The sequence below is a fragment of the Sceloporus occidentalis genome, unplaced genomic scaffold, assembly GCF_023333645.1.
Source record: "Sceloporus occidentalis isolate IW3139 unplaced genomic scaffold, rSceOcc1.0.p SCAF_305, whole genome shotgun sequence".
Classification (NCBI taxonomy): Eukaryota; Metazoa; Chordata; class Lepidosauria; order Squamata; family Phrynosomatidae; genus Sceloporus; species Sceloporus occidentalis.
This window is the reverse complement of record NW_028317285.1, coordinates 490065-516681: the sequence shown is the minus strand read 5'-3', so window position 1 is coordinate 516681 and position 26617 is coordinate 490065. Positions and strand designations below refer to the sequence as shown.

Below are 26617 nucleotides of genomic sequence, written 5' to 3'. Positions count from 1 at the left end.
CATTACGTTTTTACAAATACTGCCAATACACTTTGATATCCGAATCGCAGGGGAATCACATGAAAGATCTGGCAGTCGCCGCTCGACATTCTTTACATTATTACAAATATGAAACAAATTTACAGGGCAAATTTAACTAGAAAACAGCCATCATCGCACAGACAACGTACATTTCCAATGGTGCGGACGGCCAAGATGGAAACAATTCTTAGGTCGTAATTCTATAGCGAGGTCCATGGAACAAAGGGGAGTGCAAATGGCTCAGCGGATCTGAGTTTCATTACATATTAACAAGGGATCAGGAAGAAAGCCATGTGGCAGAATTTATAGGGGGCAATAAATACACGGTCTCTATGGTAATGGGAATATCTAACGTTATGTTTGCCGTTTCAACATATTTCTCAGTTCTGTGGAATTTGTCTACGGTCTATACGTTGGATGCCATGGAGACCAAATTGTGACATCTCACAAGGATAAGAGGGGGTTAAAATGTGACAAAATGTACAAATTTACCTCTTTACCACTTCTTCTTTACGTGTCCTCCTTGCAGTGCGATGAATCTGTACATTGGCTTGTGTCATATCGTGGCATTCTGCTTTAATGTGTTGCTAAGTGGTAAGATAAGTATATGGTCCTGTGCTGTGTCCTGGTTTGGACACGTGATATGATGGGGGTATTCTTCAGCTAGGTATTCTTCAGCGCATTGAGGGCTGGCACCTTCTGGCCCGGGGGGGACAAGTAAAGCCAAGTATCCCCATCGGCCCCTTCTCCCCCCGGTAACTAGAATACACACTGGCACACATATTCACACACTCTCACGTCTCACACTCACGCTAACACACACATACTCACACTAACACAAAGTCCTTCTAAAACACAGTTACACATACACATTGATGTCAACACACACTCCCTCTAACACACACTCATATTTACACACACACTCATGCTTACACATACACATTCATTCTAACATACACACATACTCATTCCCTTCCTAAATCCCTTAGCTTTCCTGGAGTCTGTTCATTGCGTTACATGACGCCGCCAAATTCCTGCCTCCTTTTTGAAGAATTTTAGACAGGCCCGGAGGGGGCAATTGCCCCTACGCCCCTGAGCCAGCCCGCCCCTGCTTCGGCACTCGCTATACCATAGTTCAATCCAAAATCTAGCTAGATCTGTAAAAAAGGTAGCTCCTGTTTTCCCTTGTTTGCTCAAAGGCCAGTTTCTGTGGGAAGCAAATTTGGGGCATCTTTTTTTGTCTAAATTAAGCTTGAATAGAGACTACTTAGGTCTCTACTTTAAGTGTAAATAAAAGGACAAGGGAGAATACAGCCCCTTTCCTATGTCCATTGAAACCATGCCAAGGGCTTATCTCTCAATGTCTGAGGGTTCGAAGGGGTTAACGGGCTTCAGGCCAACACAAAACAGAAGATCCTCAGGTTATCTTCACCTTGCAAGCTCAGAGACTTCTTCTCTCTCTCTATACTATTTTTTTTTTTAAACCTGTGTTCATGTTAATTGTCCTGGTTAAATAGACCTAATTATCGGCCATCGCATTTTACGTTCCTGTCTTGGAGAAAGCACGATAATACGATCTACAAGTGACAAAGACGGAGAAAGAATTACCAATCCTTGTGATTCCTTACCTCTTCGTGAGATCTTTCAACAAGTAGATCGTGGTTTCTCTGCCATCAGGCAGCAATAGTGAGTGATAACTGTTGAAAAGATTCCTCCTAAGCTTGGCAGAGGATGGCGTGTTGGAGAAGCACATACAGCCTACCAGGAGACCAGCGAAGAAGACACAAGCCCCGAGTGACATTATGTTCCCACCTATAATGAAATGATATCAAAATACATGTAACCGGTATGTCATTATTGGAACAACAACACAATAGTTGGCGTTAGAATACATTACTGAATTTTCACTAGGGAGATTATAAATTATCTAAAATATCTGAATCTGAACCTGGTTCCACCAACTTGAAAGGTGGATACCATCCTTATTTTTTTGTTACATGCCCATTGGTGTCCATTTTGCATAGACTCCGTTGTCCAGTATCGCATGTGAATCTATGCAGGCGTTCTTTATTTATTAGAGTAAGAAAATTAGACTTCCTGTTTTATTTAACTCTGCCTCCAGCTGCCTCTGCTGGAAGCAGGAAGCATACTGAAGTATGCTTCTTGCACATAGTTAGTAGAGCTCTCCTTCTAGTCAACGAGACCTGACATCTCAATGGAATAAGCCAACCGAAAGTATATTATCTAACCACTGATGTTTTGCTAGCAAACATGTGATTGGCTGCAGCTTCGATTACTTTAATAGGCTTGAAACTGTGCATGTGCAAGAAGTTTATATATTAAAGCTTCCGATAGAGGCAGCTGGAGGTGGACTTATGAGGGCCAGACTGTTCCTTTAACAGTCACATCGGGCAAATGTGATCTGATCTGGCCCTACAGTGGGTGATGCAGCTACATGGGCATAAAAAACCATCAGCCGCACCTTTGTCACCAGACGGCCACTGGTCTTAAAGTGCCAGGGCCGCCTCGTGATCACCTACCTGCATGCAGAGGTGGAAATGAAGCTGACGTTCTACAATATTACTTTGTGTAATCGGACAAGACAGCTTAGGCTTGGAATTTGGTTGGCTGTACCAATGATGGATACATTTGCATATGGCACTTTACTTTGACTGGTGTTCCCATTAAAACGATTGTCATCTCTGCTCCCCCATACTTGAGTTTGCCTGTGGCGAGTTCCCTTTGTGACATTGCCTTGGATCTGTCCTTTTTCATGATTGGGGCAACATGGTCCAGCTGGCAAACCTCAGTCTCGACATGACTGACAACCATGGGTTATTTTCTAATATAGGAATCAGCCATAAATGAACTAATGTTGGGCCATGTGTTGGGCTGCGCGGCACCCACAGGATCCACCACCGCAGGTACGGTCTTTTCTACTCTATTGTTTACTTGTTCCCATGGAAACGATTGTCATCTCTGCTCTTCCATACTTAATGGTGAGTTCCTTGTGTGGATTTGCCTTGGATCTGTCCTTTTTTTATGATTAGAGATCTCAACAACAGTCAAAAGCTCTCGACCCTCAACATTTTTTAGGGACAAACAACTCTATCCAACAAATCTTCCCCGTATCAAAACATAGTCAACCTGAACTTCCAGATGACTTCTAGCATTCATGAAATCCACTTTTCCCCTTAATTAAAGAGGTTCATGTTATTGACGTCAACATAGTTTAAAGTTTATTACTCCCCTATTTCAAATTTAAGCATGACGGACTTGTCTCGTGGGGATGTTTTGAAGGCTTTGGCTGTTCTGACGTTTCAGAAACCTGGTTTAATTGCCATTTTTTTTTTGTTGTTGGTTAAGTAAGAGGATCTTAAAAGTCTTAGAATACAAATATAATCAACGTCGCCATTATATGTTAGCAAATTAGCCCTATAATAAAGCAAATATTAGTAGCGTCACTGTATAGTATAAACATAACACATACAATAAAAGAGTAATATAGACCTGATATAGAAACATGTCAATGGCGACCCTCGAAGATGGGAATCCTGCCACTATTATGGTTTTTCATAGACTCCTATGTGATATGTACATGTAGCGAATCACTAAGGCATGTGTTATATGTCGTCATGGAAACCTGTTCTGTAAGATTGGAGCTGACATATTCAGAGTAATTACTTACCGACAGTTGGCTTGGTGAAGCATCAAATCATAAATATAATAGGTAATGATATATAAAAAAAAGAGGTGTATGTAGTGAATTTCTGCAAATAGGTCTAAATATTTATTTCTGTTCATTTTTTATTCTAGATTCTTATACTTACGTACGGTATATTTTTACATTATTATATATTTTTATATAATTTATTATATATTTAAATATATATGTTTCAGAAACACGACTAACATACTGAAAACCTTATCATTTAATGAGTTGATTGACATTTGAGAATTTCGAAACAATTTAGCGAATAATATTAAGTATATATATATATTTTGGGGGGTTTATAACTATTATTATGATTAATTTGGTGGCTAATAAAAATGGTTTGTACGTATTTGCATAATTTATGATTATTTTACTTATTATTATTATTGTAATCCATGTCCCCTGTACGTGACTATACACTTTTTTGCAATATGTCATTGTGTATATTTTTTGTACTTTTCCTATTGTTGCATTACTGCATTCTACCCACTGACCCATAATAATAATAATAATAATAAATAAATAAATAATATAAAAAATATTAAAAATATAATAAATAAATTGCTAAAATTTTCAGTACAATTTCAATAAAAATCCATGCCGTTTTGCTCTTCGTTATTTATTAATATAAATGTATATTTTTTCCCAGAATCACTTGTATAATTTTGTATAATTCTTGCGTAACAGGTGCATCGAGGACCTGCGTCTCGCTCGCAGCGTTATATGTGATACTTTAAATATTTTCAGCTTCTTGGGTATAATGTAACAACAAGCGACCATGGAGATTTTTTAAGACAGGCAGGAATTTTAATGAGATACAACAGAAATTACTACACGCCATTTAATAACAACGTTATATAGTAAAGTAAATCACCTTACCTCCCATTCCAGACGGATCACAAGTAGTTACTTCGCTCCTGTTGAATTAAAGTGTAAAGAGTGTTCTTCTACACGTGACATGAAATAACGCAGCGCTCAGAGCTTTTCATACTGATCAACCACGACGACCCGTTTTAGGTTGAATATGCTTTTTTTTTTTTTCTATTTTTATTTTTTTTTTTTTATTCCAGGAATATCAATTCTGAAAATGAGAAGATGATTTTAGAGTCGCATTTTAGCTGGGGGTGGGGGGGAACGACCACTTTCTCTCTCTCTCTCTCTCTCTCTTTCTGCTTATGTTCCCTCTTTGGCAGATCTGCAGAAGGATAAGATTCTGAATAAAAGAAAAGGAGGAGGTGGGGGAGACCCACTTAACCCTTTACAAGCTACTGTAAAAAAAAAACAAAAAAAAAACTCCTGACCTAACAAACGACAATAATCCGGTATGATTGTGAGTGTGATAGGATGTTGTAGCTCATTTTTAATACTCTAAAGTGCTGTGATTGATCCCCCCCCCCTCCCTAACACGCACATAAAAAAAGACTGTTCTCTGATATCTGAAAAGGAATGTTCAAGTTAAAATGTGACTCAAGCGTGCGAAAGCTGCCAACCCTGAAATATAGATGTTATATATATCAATGCATTAAGGAGGAGCGTCAATTTCGTTTTTAGGTTTTAAGAAGTTCTAATTGACCCTTGGTAAATTCTGCGCAGTAAATCTAATAGGTGTATTTTGTCTTAATCATAGCTTAGTAGGATCAAGCGAAGATTAAAATCCAAGCGGTTTGCTATTTATTTTTTTTTATTGTTTAATGCGTGTAAAAAAAAAAAAAATACACTCTGTGAATTTTTGCAAAAAGGTCTAAATATTTATATATGGATAAATATTTTTTTATTTCATATTTTTTTAAAAATTACATTTTTTTATTACATATTTTTTTTAAAAATTAAATATATTTTTTTTCATTACATATTTTTAAAAAATTTAATTTTTTTTAATTACATAAAAAAAAATTTACATATATTTTTTACATTATATATTTCAATATACCGTATATTTAAAGAAATGGAGATTTTCGAAAATATAAACTAACCCACTCAAAATCTTATATTTAAACGAGACAAGGGCTTGTTGACAAGGAAAACGGCAATTGGATTTTTACTCCTTTTATTAAGTAAAATTCAGTGAAAATAACATAATTTTAAATAAATTACAAAAATGACATGATTCCTATTTGTAAATAAATGCAGTCATTTGTGGAAAATGTCATAGAATTTTGTTAATTAACCACAGAAAAAATAAAAGATGGACGGACTTTTAATACATATAATAAAATAAAATTTGAGTTTTTAGTTTTTTTTGTGTATTCTGTATTATATTATTAGAATTTTAAGAATAATGGAATTGTGTCCTTGATTCCCAATGGTGTTGGATCTGAAAAGTGAGGAAAGTCAATCTAGGGGTTTCAAGTGTCTTTTTCACATTTTTCGATCTAAATAACTAATCTTTTGGTCGATTTCACAAGGTCACAGTTCGTAGGTGTGCTGGCATGCGAATTTCGCTATGAAATCCCAGCGCAATGAAACATACCAGATCTTTATTGGAAACATGTGTGGCTATGACTCCAGGTAGCGAGACGGATCTGTTAGTAGACACAGACCCACGTCTTTAGTAACCTATTATCCTGCTTGTGACATTGAACCGCTAACCGTCCCAAGTCCCAATGGTCTCAAGATTATGTAGGAAAGAAAATAGTCAGAACGTGGAAAGTCTGAGGAGCATCTAGAAATGAAAGATTCAGGGGGCCCTGGCACATTAAGGTGGTGGCAGCCTAATGATGTACGGCCGACGGCTGGATATCCTGCCGGTGACCACACACTGCAACACCGATTAGCAAAATGTATTCTTTACTTTGAACAACCTGCCTGGCACATTAAGGCCAGCAGCCGCCAAATCACAAAAGTGCAGCTGGGGGTTGGGTACGGGCGGCCATACTTTTCATAATGGTGCAGCATTGGGTTGGGTATATTCACTCCAATGGCAGATCCAGCCCCTGTGGTTCGCAGAGCACCGAGATATGCAAAAAGAAATGCACTTTTGGGTTGATCTGGTGTCAAATGTGTGTTTTCACACGCATCAAGACACACATTCGCCAACCAGCGCGCTGGTAGTGCAGGGGTTTCATGTAAGATTCCCATTCTTGCGACCCGGGTTCGAATCCCGGCTAGCGCATATCAGGACTGTCTTTAGGAGAAGTATCTGGCAAGATTTCATCTTCGGAGCAATTACAGACTGCAGAGGGAGTCTGGAGCAAATATAGACTGCAGAGGGGGTCTGGAGCGAGTGCACATTGCAGAGAGGTCTGGAGGCAGTGTAGACTGCAGAGGGGGTCTGGAGCGAGTGCACATTGCAGAGAGGTCTGGAGGCAGTGTAGACTGCAGAGGGGGTCTGGAGCGAGAAGTCAAAGCCCACTCCAAATAGTTCAAAATCCTGGTGATCAAACGCAGTACAAAGAGGCAAAGCAAGTTCGGAGTCACAGGTGAAATCGCTAAGGCAGAAATCCAAAATAACGAGCAGAAATCGCAAAAGTCTCCGGATGTAAGTAGGGTCAGAAACGAATGCGACAGGCCCAGGAAGATATAGGGCCATGATCATTGAGCAAGCCCCGGGTGCGGCATAGGCAGACGTGAAGCCAAAAAACGTATCAAATAACTAATAAAAATGGTAATAAAACCCTGCAGATGTTTGTTTTAAGGACATGAATCGAAACTTGATGTCAAAATGTTGTTTGTACAAAAAAATTATAATAAAGTGCATTTTTGACTTTCCCTTCTTGTAAGAATTTTACATGAATGAAGTAGCGTCCAGTTTCGGTCCCCCCCCCCCCCCTTCTAAATAAAACAAGAGACAATTCTTTATTTCAAAAACTTTATTAATCGTCAACTATGGATTTTAATTTGTCCGCGGTGCGGACCGCATATAACACGGCACCGCGACACTCAACCTTTATTAAATGTTTACATCATTGATAACTTTATAACCGTTTATTAGCCAAACATATTTTGGCCCAGTATATAAACATTTCACCGTCAAAATCACAACAACAATGATAACCAATCATAACCATGAAGTAACCTGCTGGTATGGGCGTGTCCACCTGTATCCCTGCTGGTATGGGCGTGTCCACCTGTATCCCTGCTGGAACTGCCGGCGTCCCCCAGCGCGGCAGTCACATGACCCTACGATTCACAGGGGCGCCTGCCCCCGGAGTGTCCTGCACTTACACCTCTGTGTGCCACAAGTAACCGCACCTAGAGGGTTAACTCCTGCACCGTACCAGCCTAAAAAACCTGAGCCCCCGGCTAATGCAAAAATCAGGGAGGGATGGGCGGGAAAATATTTTTTTTAAAATGCTGACCCTATAGCATAAACCCCCCCCTTTATATATCCCCCTCAGGGAGGGCAATTACCCCCTCCCTTCTGGTCTTGCACGTGCCTCAAAGGCTTAACACCTTAGGTGCTAAAATTTTGCCTAGTCATGCCTTAACCCTTAACACTAGGCTTTCAACGTGGTACCTCGTCCGGCACTTCATTCATGGGGGCCCTTCGTCCAATTCTTTCCCTACGGGGCTGTTCTAATTATGTTAATGGGCGTTAATTAAATGACATTATTTTTTTATTGGTGAAAAACCAGGCCTGGAAAGACGTCATACGCCAAACAATGCAAGAGTTGAGGTGTAATTATTCTAAGGTAGGTAACCTAGGCAACAGAAATAATTCTTTAATCAGTTTGTCTCATTTACAATTTTTGGTGGCAACACTTTATTGTCATGTGACACAAAAGCTGTTATTGATAGGTCGTTGCCAAAGAAACTGAAAAAAAGAGTCACTGTTGACTAGACAATTAAAAGACGACTATGCTAAGGTTTATTTCATTAACATACTATAGCGTGTAATTAATGATTTGTGGATCTTCTTCATCACGGCATGGCCTTTTGAGGTGGAGCACTGAGATATGACATCATTTCCCAACATAGTTCCCTCAACATAAGGACGAGATATCGGAGAAGGTCCTCCTGGAAGTGGGTTACACCGGTGTAGGCCGACTACACCTAGGGTGGCAGGTTCAGGGGAATGGCAGCCCCTCTACCTCATAACAGGGACCCAATTGCCCTTTTGGATGGTCATGGTCCCCCGTAAAGCCCCTATCCAAGGGCTGGCTAAAAAAGAGATCACTTATCTCCTCAACCGGCACGTTAACACTATGGAAGACCATGGCCATACCTGGGAACTCTCAGGTATAGCCGCTTCTCTGGGTCAACACCAGAATCTTCCGGGGTCGCGGGAGCGGGTCTTGACACGCCCCACTCCCCGCCCATTTTACCTTTAAATGGGGGTGTTGACATCAGCGGGACCACCAACCGACGTCAGTGGGCAGTCCTGGCCCTGTCCCGCAAGGTTAGGCTCTGGGTAGCCCGGGTATGACCACGGCGAGTCAGCACAGCCTCCATAGCGTACTTCCATCCTGCGGTGAGGAGGGGGGACCATGGTGGTGGTGGTGATAAATACGAGACTGGATCCTGAAGAAGGTTAGTTGGGTGCAGTGAAGCCCCCCTCGGTAATCTCTCACAGGCCAACTCTTACCTTGTTCTAGAATTTTTTGACACGTAAATCTTTTTCTCTAAGAATTTCTCGCAAAAAATGTTTAATGATAAATTATTATATTAAATTGTATTTTGCATGATTTTTTTTTTTTCAAGAAAAACTACGCCTCGACCATGTCACAATCGCATATCCTGTAATCTTGGCTACGGAAGAAAATTGATGAGTTAAGAGGTTTTCGGTTTCGTAGTCCTGCTGTCTCTAAGATATTGTCATTCCATCTGTTAAGAGGGGTTTGTGTTTTTCGGATTCTTCCTGAAAAGCTCTTGGGAAAATGCGCAAAAACCCCAGAATCCCAACAATAGTAAGTAGATTGTTGGCCACATGTGGAGAAAATGCATTAACTGATTGGAAATCTAATCTCACTCACCGGGTCAAGGAGATAAATCCGTATGCATTAATATATGGGGGAAAATTGTTTATTTTTATCCACTAGGTAAATATATATATATATATATATATATGTATATATATATATATATATTTTTTTTTAAAGCAATGTTAAGAATGTAAAAGAGTAATATTTTTTAAATATATCTTATATTATGCAGGCACTGGGTATACAAAAATTTTAAAAAAAAATAAATTATATATATATATTTTTTAATTTTTTTTAATAATTATTTTATTTATTTGTTATATTATTAATTAATCAATTTATTTATTTCTCTAAATATGTTCTGTGTTACTAGGATAATACTTTCTATTTAAATTCAAGTTAAATGTCACATAAGCTAAAAAAAATGTTTTATTTTTTTTGGACTAATTTCTGATTATTTAATAAAATGTAAATATTGTACATTTCAAAAATATTTATTTAATAATTCATTTAATTATATATATATATATATATGATTAAATAAATTATATATATCTAATTAACTTAATTGTATATATATATATACATTTTATATATATAAATAATTAAATAAATTATATATATATATAATTTAATAAAAAATAAAAATAAAAAAATAAAATATATAATTAAATATATATATATATATATATATATATATATATATAATATAGAATATTTTCAGCCCAACCATGCTCTGTGAAACCTCTACTACATCCAACCTGACTCTCAGTGACCTCAATTTATCTTCCTATAATTTGCAAGGAAAAAAACGTTATTATCTATAGAGAGGATTGCCCCATGAATTATAATGTACAGATTTCATTGATGGCTTCCATCGTGGAAAAAAAAATCAAATATATGCATCTTGGTGGAAGGACACTCGGGTATCCTTCTGCCTATGGTGGCATTTAAAAAGTCCAGCACACAATGCCTTGGATCATTCATACTTCAATAAGTCATTAATAAGAAGTCGGATTTAGCTGGAATCGATACATCTTATAGAATACGTTCAGAACTCCCTAGGTAGTTTGAGATAGGAATTTAATATGCCACTGCACAGAACATGTCTTTACCTCCGTTTAGAAATCGGGACAGGTTATTGAACATGTATAATGTATATATTGTGACATCCCTGGAATGGGAAATACATTATTTAGATGGGAAAAATTAAATTATTAAATAATTATATATATATATATATATTTTTTTATTATTATTATTATTATTTATTCAAACTAAATAATTCCTTTTTTTGTTTTTTTTCAGTTGCTTCCTGCTCCCTTGAGGGAACAAGACACAGTTATTCAAAAGTATTATTTTGATCAATTCTTCGGATAGTAACGGAGTCAGATTTCTGTTGGGAAATCATAGGTGACTGTGTACCCAAGGCACATGGTTGGGTTTTAGAGGAATTTGTAAACATATAGTAAATGCTTGATGATTTTGGCACGTCGAGATGATAGTCGGAAAATATGCAATGTATCCTCACATGGTTATGACGGGTTGCCTAGTCGTAACCTAGACCTAGACTGGGCTAGTGCCTCACAAGGAAACCACCCTATAATTAGGATGTGGGGCGCGTGGGTGACATTAATTGGCCAGTGGCCTTAAAACTGAATGACTGGCAACATCATGATTCCATTAGACACATCCCTAGGAACTCTCTGGACTTGGCCCTGGTGCCACTGCCCACTCCCTCCTATGTTCTTGCCACCTTTCCTGCTATTGCGAGTTGGCGCTGCCCCACACGACCGCTCGCACTTCCCAAAATCAACCCAGTCAACCCAAGAATAGGGGGACCTCCGGGGCGACCAGCATTGGATGGTTCAAGGTTTATATTCACCGCCCTGTTTCCTGCTTCCACAATTCTTACTCCACCTGCAACACCTGACCGACGGACAGCAGGATTCCCCTGGAACTTCAAGAGGTTGTCGCTCCCCAATAAAGCCTCAGATCGGTGTGCTGTTTGGAGAGAAGGGAGTGGCATATACTGGGTTTGGGGTCACCCTGTTCTCTGTACACTGGGATATTTCACAGCAGGGCGCCAGGGAAAGGGCACCAGGCAGACGGACGGAATAGTTATTCTGGGTGGAGTGGAGGACATTGTATTTGACCTGGTTCTGCGTGTATAAATACCCATGTCCTGTTCAATAAACCTCAGTCTATTTACTCATCTCGAGTACTGTTCTCTGTCTCACTCACTCACCTAGACTCATTCTCAACATAAAAAAATGTACCAAACATACATTTTCTCGAGATAGACTGAGACAAGATGTTGGAGTCTAGCAGTTGTGGAACCACAACAATGTTCGTCACCCCCTTAACACCGTCAGATGCAAATATTAATACACGAATAAAGCTCTAATCTGAGAATGAGGTTCCTAGACATTGACTTCAGAAGAACTTTTTGTTTACTCCCTCCTCAAACCAGACCAAAGCTGAGTTTTTGTTGAAATCGTTGATGGACACGTGCATTTAGAAGGTTAGCAAAGAGATCCGGCCACCATAAAATAACTCAAGCTGGATTCTAGTGGCTGTGATGGACCTCAAATTCCAGTCAAGGTGAAGTAGAGGACACTAATTGAAAACATACTACCGTAAGACAAAATATGAATTCATAACCCTACAGTTATGATTTGCCTTCAAAGACAAGATGAAGAGGCCGGGGCCAGACCTTCAAACGACCATGAAATATTTTAGAGACATTTGAAGGAATGTTTTTTTTTTTTTTTTTTATGACGGGTTACTTAGATGAAAATTATTGTGGGTTAAATGGTTTGAGTGATATAGCGCACGGTTACAGAGTGGTTAAAGTGCATGAGTTACAATCTATCATCCACACTCTGGGTTAGATGGACCTTCCAACATATTCCATTAGCATGTCTAAGTGAGGGCTGCGTTAAATTGATCTAATATATATGTATACCAAAAAATATGGGGTCTCCGGGTGTTAAATCAATAGCTTTAAAGATAGTTGGAGCTAGAACTAGTTCCACGTTAGACTCTCATGTACTTATAAAGATACTTTCACATATGGATGTAAGCAATTCATGATGATTGTGGTGAAAAGACTCAATTAGTGCATTGCGGAAACAAATATATTGTCTCCAAAAATTTCTATGGTCCAGAAAGTGGTATTTTGCACCCAACCGAGGGCAAAACGCAAGTGGTTACTGATAATAGTCGTTTGTCAATCATGAAGAAGATCCATGACTTGTCCTCTTGTGACCTTCCCATTTTATGTGAATGACCTTCCTTCAAAGCCTTTATTTATTTTTAAGTTGAAGCGTGGTGTCACCGGGGTTAATGAAGTGTCCCACAGCACCTGAAACGTAAAATCGACCCCGCATCTATCCATCAGTGTTTGCGTTTGCATCTAAAGTCTGGTAAGCATTACTTAATTAAACGCAACCGATAACCCCAAGTAGACAAGGAACGTTTCCTCGCATTACCTTCTATGTAATGGGGTGGGATATGTTATAATTGTCAGACTATACTGAAGGGAAATTAAGTTATTTATAATAACTACATTCACCAATATACGTCATGTTCCATGGAGGCACTAGGGTATTTCTGGGCCTAGGGTTGAAGATATGCGTGGGTAGAGGGGCTCCTACTGGGTAGAGGGGCTCCTAGTGTGCGTCAGTTGAGTAGAATGAAGGTCTCTTGAGACCAGACCCATTTATATGGGAAGGAAGGTGGAGAAACCCAAGGTGTGACTTGTCCCAGAGCACTGGAGGAGCATGACCGGATGGAGTAGGAGACCTCACTAGCTCAGTAGGTCTGAGGGGATGGCTGAGGACTCTGCAAGATAGCCGCTTCCACATACAAAATAGCAAAATGTTTAGATTTTTGTACGTAGGTTGGAAAGTTATGATCGTGGAACATGGTTATTCTTTCTCTTTAAATTCCTAAACGAAGGTTCCTTCTACTCAAAGCTTCTAACGTGGTGGCCAACAGCAATGATTGTTATCGAGCAGGACGATCATCTTGAGACACAGGCCTTCGGAACTGGTTAACTAATAGCAAAAATTCTTAATGAAATTCTTTTATCCTCCCGGAAGATATCACAGTGAAGTCAAACTAATCAAAACATTAAAGGGAAGTGGAGCTAATGTAACGAGTTTTATACTCATGATGAGGCCAATGGACCGATTAAGGTTTGAGTCTTTCCATCAGGAGACATGGGCAGACTAGCTGGACCGTTGTTCGTATCCGCTTCTCTGATTCTATGTTTTTTTAATCTCTCTGCAATTGGAAATTACCCCCAAAGGCTGGTTGATACCATCCGTGGTTTCCATGTGCTGCTGGTAACATATTAATAGTAGCAACGACTTCCCACAGCACGTCATGGAAAGGGTTGCTTAACGAGCCACATGAATAGAAACAAGGGGGATAAGAATCTCGCCCAACAGCAAAACATTAAATGGTCGCGCACACTTAAAAATACAGAATTCTAATTAGCGAAAAGCCTTTTATATGATTTATCTCGGAATTTTTTTTTAAAATCCTTGATCCTTTGATCTATGGTCTTCCCAGCCATACTTGAGTGGTGTCCTCTTATTTATGTGATGTCCCTTTATTTTTATGCCGTACCTTTTTATTTTATTGAAGTGTTTTTGGTAAGTCTTTTTAACCAATCAGGTATGAGCACGGACCTTATGAACGTCTTCCTCTGACGAAGCCCAGTTTTATCCCAATGCCAATGTTTTTTTCTTATGGTTATGGTTTTTCTTATAAAAATTTAACAGAGATAAGACATCAAAACAAACATCAGCCGAGATACTACTAGTTGTACCACGTTGGCTATAATGAGCTTCTGCTGTAGCAGCAACATTGGCTAACATTAATTATAAGGATCTCTGTGGTTGGGACGTGGAATCAGCTCACGCTGGGTTGTGATTATGCGATATGCTTGCCAAGGGGTCTCTATATGTTTTGCTTGGAAGAGAAAAGAGAGAGAGGGGATGGGATGGAAGCATTTAAATACAGATTTAACAAAGTAGAAAGGGGGAGTTTACTTCAAAGGAGGAGAAACGTTAGAAGGAGAGGTCATTATCTAAAACTAGAGGATCCGAGGCTTAGATGTAACGTAAGGAACTTTTACTTTACTGAGAGGGTGGTAGATGAGTGGAACAGCCTCCAAGCAGAGGTGGTAGATGCTGGAGTTAAGACGAGGACTGATTAGGGTTCGAGTCACAGACAGCAGACAAGGTGAGCAGGTGGGCTGAATCTGATCTGCCATCAAGTCCTATGCTCCTATCCATAGATAAACCAGAATATGTCACTGGCCAATCCTGAAAGAGGTCATTGTATACAATGGCAGGCAAGTAGACGCTTGCCTTGTGAACAACCAAAGGCTAGCAGCTTTCATCTAAATACAATAAATTAATGCTACGGGCTTTCATCTGAACCTTTTGTTGGCTTTGCTTTGACCTGCCGCATTTTGCCGTTGCTTCTGGGTAATCCATCCCCTTCTCGACAAACAATTATTCGTCCGGGGCACATATGCCCGTAGATTATCCCTCTTTATTTATAAAAACGGGTAACTCAATGGATACAAAATCTGGATTTACAATAGGTCTTAATCCTCAGATTACACGACATACAATTAAGTCGCCCAAAGCACCAACATTACTCACATTAATGGAGGATTGTTTTTTGTTTTTTTTTACATATATAAAGGGAATATATAGAGATGGCAAACTATATCCCGGTTTTCATCTGCAAAGCATTAAGAGGTTTATGGCTAAGTGTGGTTTGGGAGGTTACAACATTCTCTCGGTTCCGTAAAATTTCATCCGTGATTTAGAATGCCTGGGATTATGTCCTATAAATTGAACGGACACGTTAGTTATTGTTATCTGCCACGCGTAAATAATGTTTAGGCAGGTAGAACAAGCGATTTTCGGGTGAACCAATTACATACAGTGGATTTCGGCAGTAATATAAATTACGTTGCGATGAAACAGTACGGATAATACAGTTTTTGTATAATTTATAGATAATCGCATCATAAAATCAATGTACAATATACCATTTTTTCCTTTTTATTGGATTGGTACTGGGGCTGGACTGGGAGTGAGGAGACGGTCCTGGCACTTTAAGGCCGGCGGCCGTGTGACGACGTGAGTGTGGCAGACGGCCACCTACGACAGGCTGCGTGTTCCGTTTTTATGCTCACAAAAAATCGAGGAAGATCTATTGCCAGCTCTGTCTTGAGTGCAAGGATATGGAGTATGGAGTTTGAGAGTAGAGTGACCAATGGAAGACCCAACCTGACCACTGGAAGACCCAACCTGGCCACTGGACGATCTTCAAATTTAGCTGTCAACTCTCTTCCGCTCTTTTGTCAGCTTGTTCTCATATGGGGGCACTTAATCCTTTCAAATTTGACCCTCCATCGCTAGTTCCAAAGTGCGGACAGATTAGGATCAAGGGTGTCAGTCTTCAAATAGGAAGACCATTTGGAGGCACCATCTCTCCTATGTAGAAGGGTAGACAGGGTGTCCTAGGCCAGGATACATCGCTGAGGCCTACTAAGCCACATTTCTTGGGTCTTGAAGTATGACCCTCTAGGTGGATAAGGTTCAGGACCAGCAAACAGTGTCAAAGCTCTAGAAAACCTCCCCCGTACGGCACAGAGCTCCAGGCTGCCGTTGCCTCTCTTGACTTAATGATCCATCGCTCAATCGGCCTCTCCTTGTCCTGGTAACACTGATGAGGATTTTTTCTCCCCTCAACGCCATTCCGGAGCCTTAAGTTTGTTTAAATGCCCATCTCCTGCACTTGTTTCAGGCTTCATCGAAGTCCAGTCTGGACTTCCAAGGGATGGAGCATTGGGCCGCCCTGCTCTCCAGTCCTCACCATCTCGACCCGTTTAATTACTATGGGCATGTTCTTTGATAACGAGCTTTATATCTCACTATTGTCATGTAAAATTATTGTCCAGGAACCCAAACCTATCTGTTTCCATTGGTAAGTTCCCTAGGCGCTGTATGCGGTGAGCAGAGGACATTCGAAGGTCCGGAAAAAATGGAATACTCACAAAAACAGGGAGTTTTGTGATGTGTTCTCTTAGAAGAAAAAAATTACTATTATCGTTAAATATAGAAACTCTAAAGTAAACATTCAGATCCATCGCTGCTTTCAAGGACAGATGGTGACCACAGATGGACGGTCTTGACGACATTAGTAGAGTTCTTAGTTCCTTTCCTCCTGAAAGAATCCTGGCAGTCTCACTGAAAACCTTTACTGCATGGAGGTCTCGCAGTTCTAATTAGGATTTATATTACGGTTTTGGCTCATCCATGCTTTTAGAATCAGTCAACGTGGTCTGAAAAAGCTCTGGGCACAAGAAGAACCCAAACGTGACATTCTATACACCGTTGACATACTGACCTTTCAATTATATCCAAATGTTCTATATACTGCCTACTGAGAGATGTATTAAGGGGTGGGGGTTGAAACATTTATTCCATACGTTTTATGGATTATAAGGTTTTTGAGTCATTCCACGTGACGGCAACTTCCGCAGGAGAAACTCACCATAGCTTTAACTATAGGAGTCAACTTGGTCCCATTACTCTCAGAAGGTGTTCTTCAAATGAAGTGTCCTGGAACAGAAGTAGGATATGTATTTTAGATGTATTTGAACCAAAATTATGACTTCAATCAAGGGCTCCCGAGTTGGACGTTCAGCTAAAAAATCCTGTAAAAGAAGAGTCCTTTTTTCAACCCCAGGACCACTTTTTAACCAAGACCTGTGGTCTACATGACGACTCCTGTCTCCCAATAGAGTAATCTAATCCACCGCTGGTAATGTGGCATAGGGGCTAATGGGGCTAAGGGGTCCTTGGACCTTCTGGTTAGCTTAGACTGAAATATTTAGCTGTTCCCAACTGCGTTACTTTACACTTGGCCATGTTAAACTGTAGGCCGTCATGTTCATACAGATGCCTTATTATGCACACATACATCTATATTATCGATATATATAACTAGACAGCCATATTTATTTAAATCAGGGTTAAAATGACATCAACATGAATGTTCTAATACAACTTGCTGTGCCACTTTGGCTCCAATGAGCTTCATCTGTAGCAATAACATCAAACAGAATTGTTCTTTTGATATTCAGGCACATGGTGGTTAGGGGGTACGCTTGCTAAAAGTATACATCCGTTTGATCCATTAGTGATTTATTTTATTATTTCTTCCCAAAATTGTTGACATTAAGTATGATTTTTTTTTCTGCAAAATTTTAGATTTAAAAAAAAAAAATGAAATCAAACCCTTAGGAGCGTCTAGCAATGTTACATCCCGCAGGGCAGTAAGAAAAGCTGGTGTTACGATCCAAACGATCCTCCGTCTTGCCTACCCCGCTAACACCGGAAAATATTTATACATCCGATGTCATAAGTGAGTTATTGGCCGAATAAAAAAAAAAAAAAAAAAATAATAAAAAAAAAAATCTGGATAAATAAAACCATATATTAGTTCTTTGCGTCTGTTTTCGTTAAAGGGTGAGGTGGTGAAATATTAAGCCGTGGACTTGCTTTTGCTTCCAAAACTATTCTCCGAGATCCAGCTGTTTCATATAAAACGAAACAAAAGTTTCTGAGACAAAAAGCGCATTTTTGAGTTAAACGTGACGGCCGCGAATGTCAAAATTAAAAAAAAAAAAATGATAAGTGCGCTGTGTATGATGTCATAGGGAACATCCAGGGCAGAACTCTTCTGGCTGATATTAAAGCTGCTGTCCCACTCTTTGTGTGGAATTTACTATTTTTTATATTAAGAATATTTCTGCAATAACCTCTGTTTCCGCTGAAAAGTGGGATTTGATACTATTAAAGCTGCTGTCCCACTCTTTGTGCGGAATTTAATATTTTTGTAGCCAAAGACGGCATTAGACATCATTCCAAAAAATTTTGATTTTCAAAAAAACCTTCTCAGAATATATATATATTTTTTTGCCCTATTTATCATTTTTCAGGGAATGCTTAATTGTCATGTGATGAGTAAGCAGGCACTGATTGGTTACTGCTTCGTATATAGGATCTGGAACATAACAGTTATTCTTACAAGTATATATTTAGGGTTTTCTTTAAATACAATAGAGTCTTTAGGATCGATTGCATCTGAAAAAGAGACCTCCGAGGTCGCAACAGCTTATATAATTTTACATCTTTTTCTCGTGAGCTAGTATGACTATATGCTTTAATTATATAGTTAAATTTATACCAGAAAATGTTTTTAATTTGGTATTTTAACAATAAATGTGGGAAATATGCAATATTTTCATTTAATAGAGCAAATATACATCATTTCATACATGATCCGATCCTTAACAGCAATGAGTTTATAGAGTTCCATAAATACTCTGAATTCCATCCAAATGATGCAAATGAATGGCATAAATAATATAATGATATAATAAATAATATATTGTTTTTTATACTATAACTATATATTATATGACAATATGCAATTTTTTCTAATTTCTTATATAAAAATAGAATGTCACAAATATAATATCTATAGGATGTAGTTATTGTTAGGAGAGAGGAGCAGAGCCTTTGCCCTTGGCTTAAATTACACCCCACAGCCCCCTGTCCAACGGGGCCCCCAATGCAATCGCTGCGCTCCCACAATCCCAGGGCACAGATGGAGTCTAAGCGCCCGAATATGACATCATTTTGACATCAGACGCAAACAGCTTCTGTGGAACGCAAAAAGTACAAAAGTTTCCAGCGCAGTCGGGGTTAATGCTGTAAATGACTATTGTGTCCCAATGGCCCTTTATCACTCCCATCACTCCTGTGTCCCAATGGCCCTTTATCACTCCCATCACTCCTGGGTTCCAATGGCCCTTTATCACTCCCATCACTCCTGGGTTCCAATGGCCCTTTATCACTCCCATCACTCCTGTGTCCCAATGGCCCTTTATCACTCCCATCACTCCTGTGTTCCAATGGCCCTTTATCAATCCCATCACTCCTGTGTTCCAATGGCCCTTTATCACTCCCATCACTCCTGTGTCCCAATGGCCCTTTATCACTCCCATCACTCCTGGGTTCCAATGGCCCTTTATCACTCCCATCACTCCTGGGTTCCAATGGCCCTTTATCACTCCCATCACTCCTGTGTTCCAATGGCCCTTTATCACTCCCATCACTCCTGTGTTCCGATGGCCCTTTATCACTCCCATCACTCCTGCGTTCCAATGGCACGATTGTTACAAAAGCTTTTTGCCATTATGTTACAGACAGAAGCGTCCTGGTAGCGTGTGTTACTGTGTGCGTGTAGGAGAAGCCTGGGGGGTATTTTTTAATATGCCACTGGAATAGGTGCCTGCTCTACGTGGGTGAATTAAATTAGAATATTTATTGGAGATTGCAGAGAATAGAAATAACTTTACTTTTCGACGCTCAAAAAAAGTCTGAAAACCCTAAAATTCCTTGGATATCCGTTAAAAATCAAACAAGAACCAGATTTTTTTTTTCATCCTCTTAAAAAAACACAGAATCATTCTTTTTATTTAAAGTGTATTTAAGAAATGGAAATACTTTTTATGTCCAAATAGATACCATATGATCGGGATAGAATTATTTTTTCCCTCTTTTGGATACTTCATTGCGTTGAGAGAACTTGGCTGGTTTAAGTAGCGGAACATGGTTTAACTTAAGATAGCAATAGATCTCAAACAAGGATGATCTTTCTTTTGTACATTATTATTATTATTATTATAATATATATATATATAAAAAAAAATAATATATATATATATATTGTATATATATATATATATATAAATATAATATATATATATTATATTTATATATAAATATATATATATTTATTTTTAATTATTTTATTATTATTATTATTTTATATAATATATAAACTGTCATGGTTGTGGAGGAAGTGGGCAGGGAGTGGGGTATGTTGTACCTGGACATTGTTTGCTGAAGACCCGGAGACCCCCGGTCTAAACTATACCGCCCTCATCCCATCCCCTACTAAAGGGGATAGGGAGCAACTTCTACCAGGAACTTGATGGGGGTGAGGGGTAGGCATAGGATGGGGTCTGTACCTCCCATAGGGGTATATTTTCATACATGAACACCTCATCCCCATGAACAGCAGATGGGGGGTATAGTTGGGTACTATACCACCAAGGCCTATTTTATTATCCCCTTCCGCACATAGGGTGGTATAAGAAGGGGGCCACCATTAATTAATTGGGCATACAATAACAATCAAATTTATTTTTTAGTTGTTTTAGGGAAAGCATTGTAAATCAGGCGACAAAAAGAATTGTTTTGCATAAAATGCAATGCTCGGTTTGCCCACCAGAGGGCAGTGTAGTATCAAATTCAATTTACAGCACAGGGGAAAAAAATATTGTTTCCAATAGAATTTTCTAGAACTGGGCTGACATTTTATTAGACACAAAAAATATTATATCTATATTTTTTAATATTTATAATAAGTTTAGAGATTTCCAAAGCATTCAACTTCGCCAAAATATAACCTGGAAATAAAAGGACTGCAATAAACGTAAACGTAAGGTGACCGTTCCTTTATTAAAATGCATTCTACAGGGCTGTATTGCTTTTGTATGATGATCTTCTCTAAACTGATGAGCCTCCGGGATTAATATTACCTGCAATAAACGTCAGATCTACCAACTCCATCAATAATGGTGCTTCTAAAGTGAACTTATATCTATTATAGTTGTTATGGGTAGCAAATGGAAACGATACAGCGCTCACTCAAGGGTCATCTAATGCAAGAGTCTCGTCTTTTGGGAGAGACTGTCCAGATTTTCCAAAGTTGTCCCACTTTTGAAGGCAGCGTTGAGCATAGGCCAGTTAGAGAGACCCCAGATCTCGCTTGACCGACCCAGAGAGCTGCAAAATCAATGGAGTTCACTAGCTAGGGCCACATCTCCCACATCTGGGGCCAGACCATCCCCATCTCTTGCCACACACCCCAACCTAGGACATATGCGAGGAATAACAAGACCTACAGCTCTTCAAGATTCTGGGAAGCAGAATCACCGATATATTTAACATATGATAAACCCGTACATAAATCTCCGACCTTCAGGGGAAGGGTGCCATAATTCAGCCGCGTGGCCTGGGTAATACACCAGCCACACGAATATTCGTCAGAGAATATTCTAAATTAGGTTCAGAACATTTACTGAAAGTGGTTGATAAGAAAATCTTTAGGAAAAATCCACAAGAAGGGTCTAATAAACTCTGCTCTAAATTCTTGTTACTATGGCCCCCTAGTGGCTCAATGCAGAACTGCAAGTAACACCCTTGAAAAAAGCTTCGAGCTACCTCGAAATTTCCGGCCACTATCCTGGGATCAGGGACCAGTTGGGGAGATCCCATGTGACCACCTTCTGATGCTCTGCAGCTGGAAGCGTAAGGTGGCGAAGGTCACTCCTGGCCCCAACAACTCCTTCGTTTCACCACACTCCCAACAGAGGTGTCCTTATTACGGGTATAGACTGTAGAGTGCGGCTGCATATATATCCGGCCAGCGGCCACCCAGATGTCAAGTCCATTCCTCAATACACTTTTATTAGTCCGATTGGGTGATTAACACCGAGCCATAATAGAGCCACATACAAATGGCTAATAGGCAGCTGCCTGAAAACATCATATTATTCAAAAACAATATTTTTGATTTTTTTTTAATTCAGTAGAAATAACCCCCCAAAAAATGGTGGGGTTCCCCTTTAAAAAATGACTAGACTTGGAAAAGAGCCCTAAGTATTAAAATCTTCTAACATTCCAATAGTTACATTCCAATAGCGTTTCTACAGGAAAAAAAAAAAACCCCAAAACTTTTTTTTTAGGTTCTTTTAAAGAAATTCAGACGCTTAAGTACGAACAGAGGGGTTCTGACAGCATAGAGCCCTATTCTCATTGCCGACGGCCCCCTATGCCGCTATTTCAGGGACACCGACTGACTCATCGCTTGCATTCATTATCAATCGACCTTTGTAAACACAGACAAGGTCGCACTACTGTTTCCCTACCATTTATTCAACGCACACTCTACTAGAGTAGAGTCACACTTTTTATAGATGACTTTTTTTTCTTTTGAATGTGCCTTTTTTTTTTTTTTTTTTTTTTTTTTTACTGTTGTATCTCGATGTTCCAGATGGCTGTGTCACTTGGGATTTAGATGGCGTTAGGATGATGGCGCGGTGCGAAGCGAGACTGCAGATTATGAGCTGTTCAGGAAAATCAATAACGCGAAGTTCATCTCGGGGACTGGGGAGACAAAATGGGTCATTGTATATTCACAGATAACAAACTCATCTGTGTGCGTAACAGTATTATTCTCGAGATCCCAATTAATCTGACTTTTTGGGGGGAGCATCAGTAAATTAAATGCTATTTTATTTATCTGTTCATGCTTTTTGTTCCCTATTATTCGCTATTATTTATTATTAATAAAAAAAAATAATATATATATATTATTTATTTTGCGATGGAGAAAAATAAAAATCCCAAAAATTCCCAAAAAATTAGGAAAATATTAAAAAAAAACCCCCAAAAATACAAAAATAAATCAAATAATTGCAAAAAAAAATTCCTACGAGTAAAAATTTCCACAGGGACTTTTATGACATCACATTCTAAATACATAGGCGTTTTTGCCCGTTAGAAATGTGTTTTAAGTTGGCATGATAAGGAATAATTCTAACTCTGAAATTTGTATGGTGTCAGTATGTGCGCGTGTGAGTAGATGGTATTAGCATGTGTGTGTGCATGTCACTGTATGATGTTAGCGTGCGTGTGTGGCAGCGTATGGTGTCAGGGATACTGTATGGTGTTGGAGTGTGTGTGTCTTAGTGTATGTAAGTAAGTATATGGTGTTAGAGTGAGTGGCCGTTCTTTGTGCATGCGTGTTATTGATCATTGATATGGAATCACGTTGTTTTGCATTGGAACGCCTGGTTGCCGTGCACCCACGGCACCCGCCTTAGCGTGTCCATGCGCGAACCATGTAGCCTATTCTAAAATACTTTACCTCCATCATCTAGTGCTCTACCTTTAATAACTCAGGGAGACGCCAGAAGGAAATTTCCACGGAAACTCCCTGTACGAGTCGCACCTAAATATACTATTTATAATTTATGACATCACGCGAACACATGACTCATCAATGATGAAACTAACCTCTCTGCCAATATAATTACAAGGCAGTTGCCTAATAAACCCCCGGCATTTATGTCTAAAAATAAGTTGGCTAACTAGCAGTCGGTCTCACCGTATGATTAAATTCCCTCGCTTTATTAACCTCTACCACCTCTGCTGGGAGGCTGTTGACCTTATCTACTACTCTCCTAGTAAATTATGACTGTTTTATATTTTGCCCAAGCAAGCTTTCTTCATTAAGCTTTCCGACCGTAAAGGTTCTGTTCCACCTTGCACTGTTTTATTCTTTATTTTATTTATTTATTTATTATTATTAATTAATGTAATTATTGTTAATCTAATTTTTAAAAAAAACCATAGAAACAGTTTCCATGGTGACAACCTATCACTGCCCGTTTTTGTGACAATTACGTATTTCGCTGGAAAGTTAGGGATGAGGCAAAATCTTACACGATCAACCAATTAGTTCTAGGAATGCAGAATTTAGGTGCCAAAGTGTTAAATTTGACAGTGTAAGTGGAACAGAACCTTTAAGGGAGGGGAAAAAAAGAAAAAAAAAAGTGAGGTTCACAGTAATGCATTCGGCAGCCGCAGACAAAACAGATAAAAAAAAAATGTTATTAAATAGTAAATGGAATAAATTTGGGGAGGAAAAAATGCTACTTAATGGAACAACGCCCTCGGCCCTATAAATCTATCCACTTTTGTGAATAATTAATGGGATGCCGGCAGTCGATATTACAGGAAGAATGACGCGACATGGAAAAAAAAAATCTCTACTTTACTGGAAATGACGGACGAAATCTATACGTTCTCCGGGTCTAAAGAGAAGCCCTCGGGCTACACCCCTCCCCATCCGGCTACCCCCAGCCTTCCTGCTTTCTGAATGCGGGTCGGCGGCCCTGCTGAGGTCTATGGATGGTCTCGTTGATGCCAGAGGGCGGTCCTGCTGAAGTCAGTGGGCGGTCTTGTTGATGCCGGTGGGCGGTCTTGCTGATACCAATGGGCGGGGTCCAGCTGACATCAATGGTTGGCCTCGTTGATGTCAGTAGGGGGTCTTACTGACAACAATGGGCGGTCTTGCTGATCTCAATGGACGGTTTCCTGACATTAGTGGGCGGTCTCATTGATGTTGGAGGGCGGTCTAGCTGATATCAATGGGCGGTCTGGCTGATATCAATGGGCGGTCTGGCTGATATCAGTGGGCGGTCTGGCTGATATCAATGGGCGGTCTGGCTGATATCAGTGGGCGGTCTGGCTGATATCAATGGGTGGTCTGGTTGACATCAATGGGTGGTCTGGCCGACGTCGCTGATGGTATTGTATATATATTAAAAATAATAATAATAATAATATGTATATTATTTATAAATATTATTTATATTATATAATAATTATTATTATTATTAATATGTTCTATCACATCTCCTCGTCTCCATTAATGCCACTTATTTGGTGTGACCTGGTCCTCACTACAACATCTGTTGCCTCCGACTGGGGGGGAGGAGGGGCAAATACCAATGGAGACTGTATTCCGCAGAATCCCCCCCCTCCATGCATTTGTAAGGGGAACATCACAAAATTTGAAAATACCCCAAAAAACATCCAGTTTTGGGTATATGAATTATTGGTGGAAATTCCTTGAGAGTAAAAGTCGAGTCTGGGTTATTATATTTATAGTTTAAGGAAACCCATCCCGGGGCTAATCTTTCCTGACACGGAACCCTTGCCTGCAGGAGATGGAGAATGACTCAATGAGAACATTTTTCGAATTCCAGTGATTGTTCAGCTGCTTGTTTTTTTTCTTCTCCGGGTTTGAAGGATCTGACCAACCATGAAGACCTATTGACTGCAAGTCCTTCAACTCTTGTGAGCTTACATTCTATGTGACACCTCAATCACAGCTTCCATGGGACCTCCTCCGACGTTCTAAAGCTGAGCACCACATGGTGGATCTTCACCAGGTGACCATCCAGAATTCCATCTAAACCTCTGGTCGTAGATGATGGCCTCTTGCTCTAACATGTCTCCATCCTTTGAAATAAACTTCCCTCCCGTACTTTGTTAAATCCCTTTATGTGTTTATGATGTCATACCAGTATACCTCCCAACAGTCTCAGTCTTCAAGGGACAGCCTTAATTTATGGGCACTCTCCTGACGTGGTAGATGCCCCTACTGTCCTGTTTTTGCAGGTAGTGGGGAGCGTGGACCAGTTGGGGAGATCGTCTGATCTCAACTGACCGGCCCAGGGGGGTGAAGAATCAATACAGAACCTCCATCGGTAAAGGAGCAGGTGACCACGTCTTCAGGTCCACCAACCTCCATCGGTAAAGGGGCAGGTGACCACGTCTTCAGGTCCACCAACCTCCATCGGTAAAGGGGCAGGTGACCACGTCTTCAGGTCCACCAACCTCCATCGGTAAAGATGCAGGTGACTACGTCTTCAGGTCCACCAACCTCCTTCCGTAAAGGGGCAGGTGACCACGTCTTCAGGTCCACCAACCTCCATCGGTAAAGGGGCAGGTGACCACTTCTTCAGGTCCACCAACCTCTATCGGTAAAGATGCAGATGACCACGTCTTCAGGTCCACCAACCTCCTTCGGTAAAGGGGCAGGTGACTACGTCTTCAGGTCCACCAACCTCCATCGGTAAAGGGGCAGGTGACCACGTCTTCAGGTCCACCAACCTCCTTCGGTAAAGGGGCAGGTGACTACGTCTTCAGGTCCACCAACCTCCATCGGTAAAGGGGTAGGTGACCACGTCTTCAGGTCCACCAACCTCCAT

The 26617-nt window shown here is 39.9% G+C and overlaps 1 protein-coding gene and 1 non-coding gene across 2 annotated transcripts in view; one reads left to right on the top strand and one right to left on the bottom strand.

The window, feature by feature from the left end:
- Window positions 1-26617, bottom strand: part of LOC149274998 (protein NDNF-like) — a 29278-nt gene extending 2661 nt beyond the window's left edge. Inside the window, exons 1-2 of the mRNA XM_089504997.1 lie at window positions 26566-26617; window positions 1650-1779 (exon numbers count right to left, since the gene is read on the bottom strand). Of these exons, the coding sequence (XP_089361123.1) occupies window positions 1650-1779; window positions 26566-26617 (182 nt within the window). The remainder of the gene's footprint in view (window positions 1-1649; window positions 1780-26565) is intronic.
- Window positions 6778-6848, top strand: TRNAG-CCC (transfer RNA glycine (anticodon CCC)). The gene has a single exon. It is a non-coding gene; the product is annotated as a tRNA-Gly (tRNA).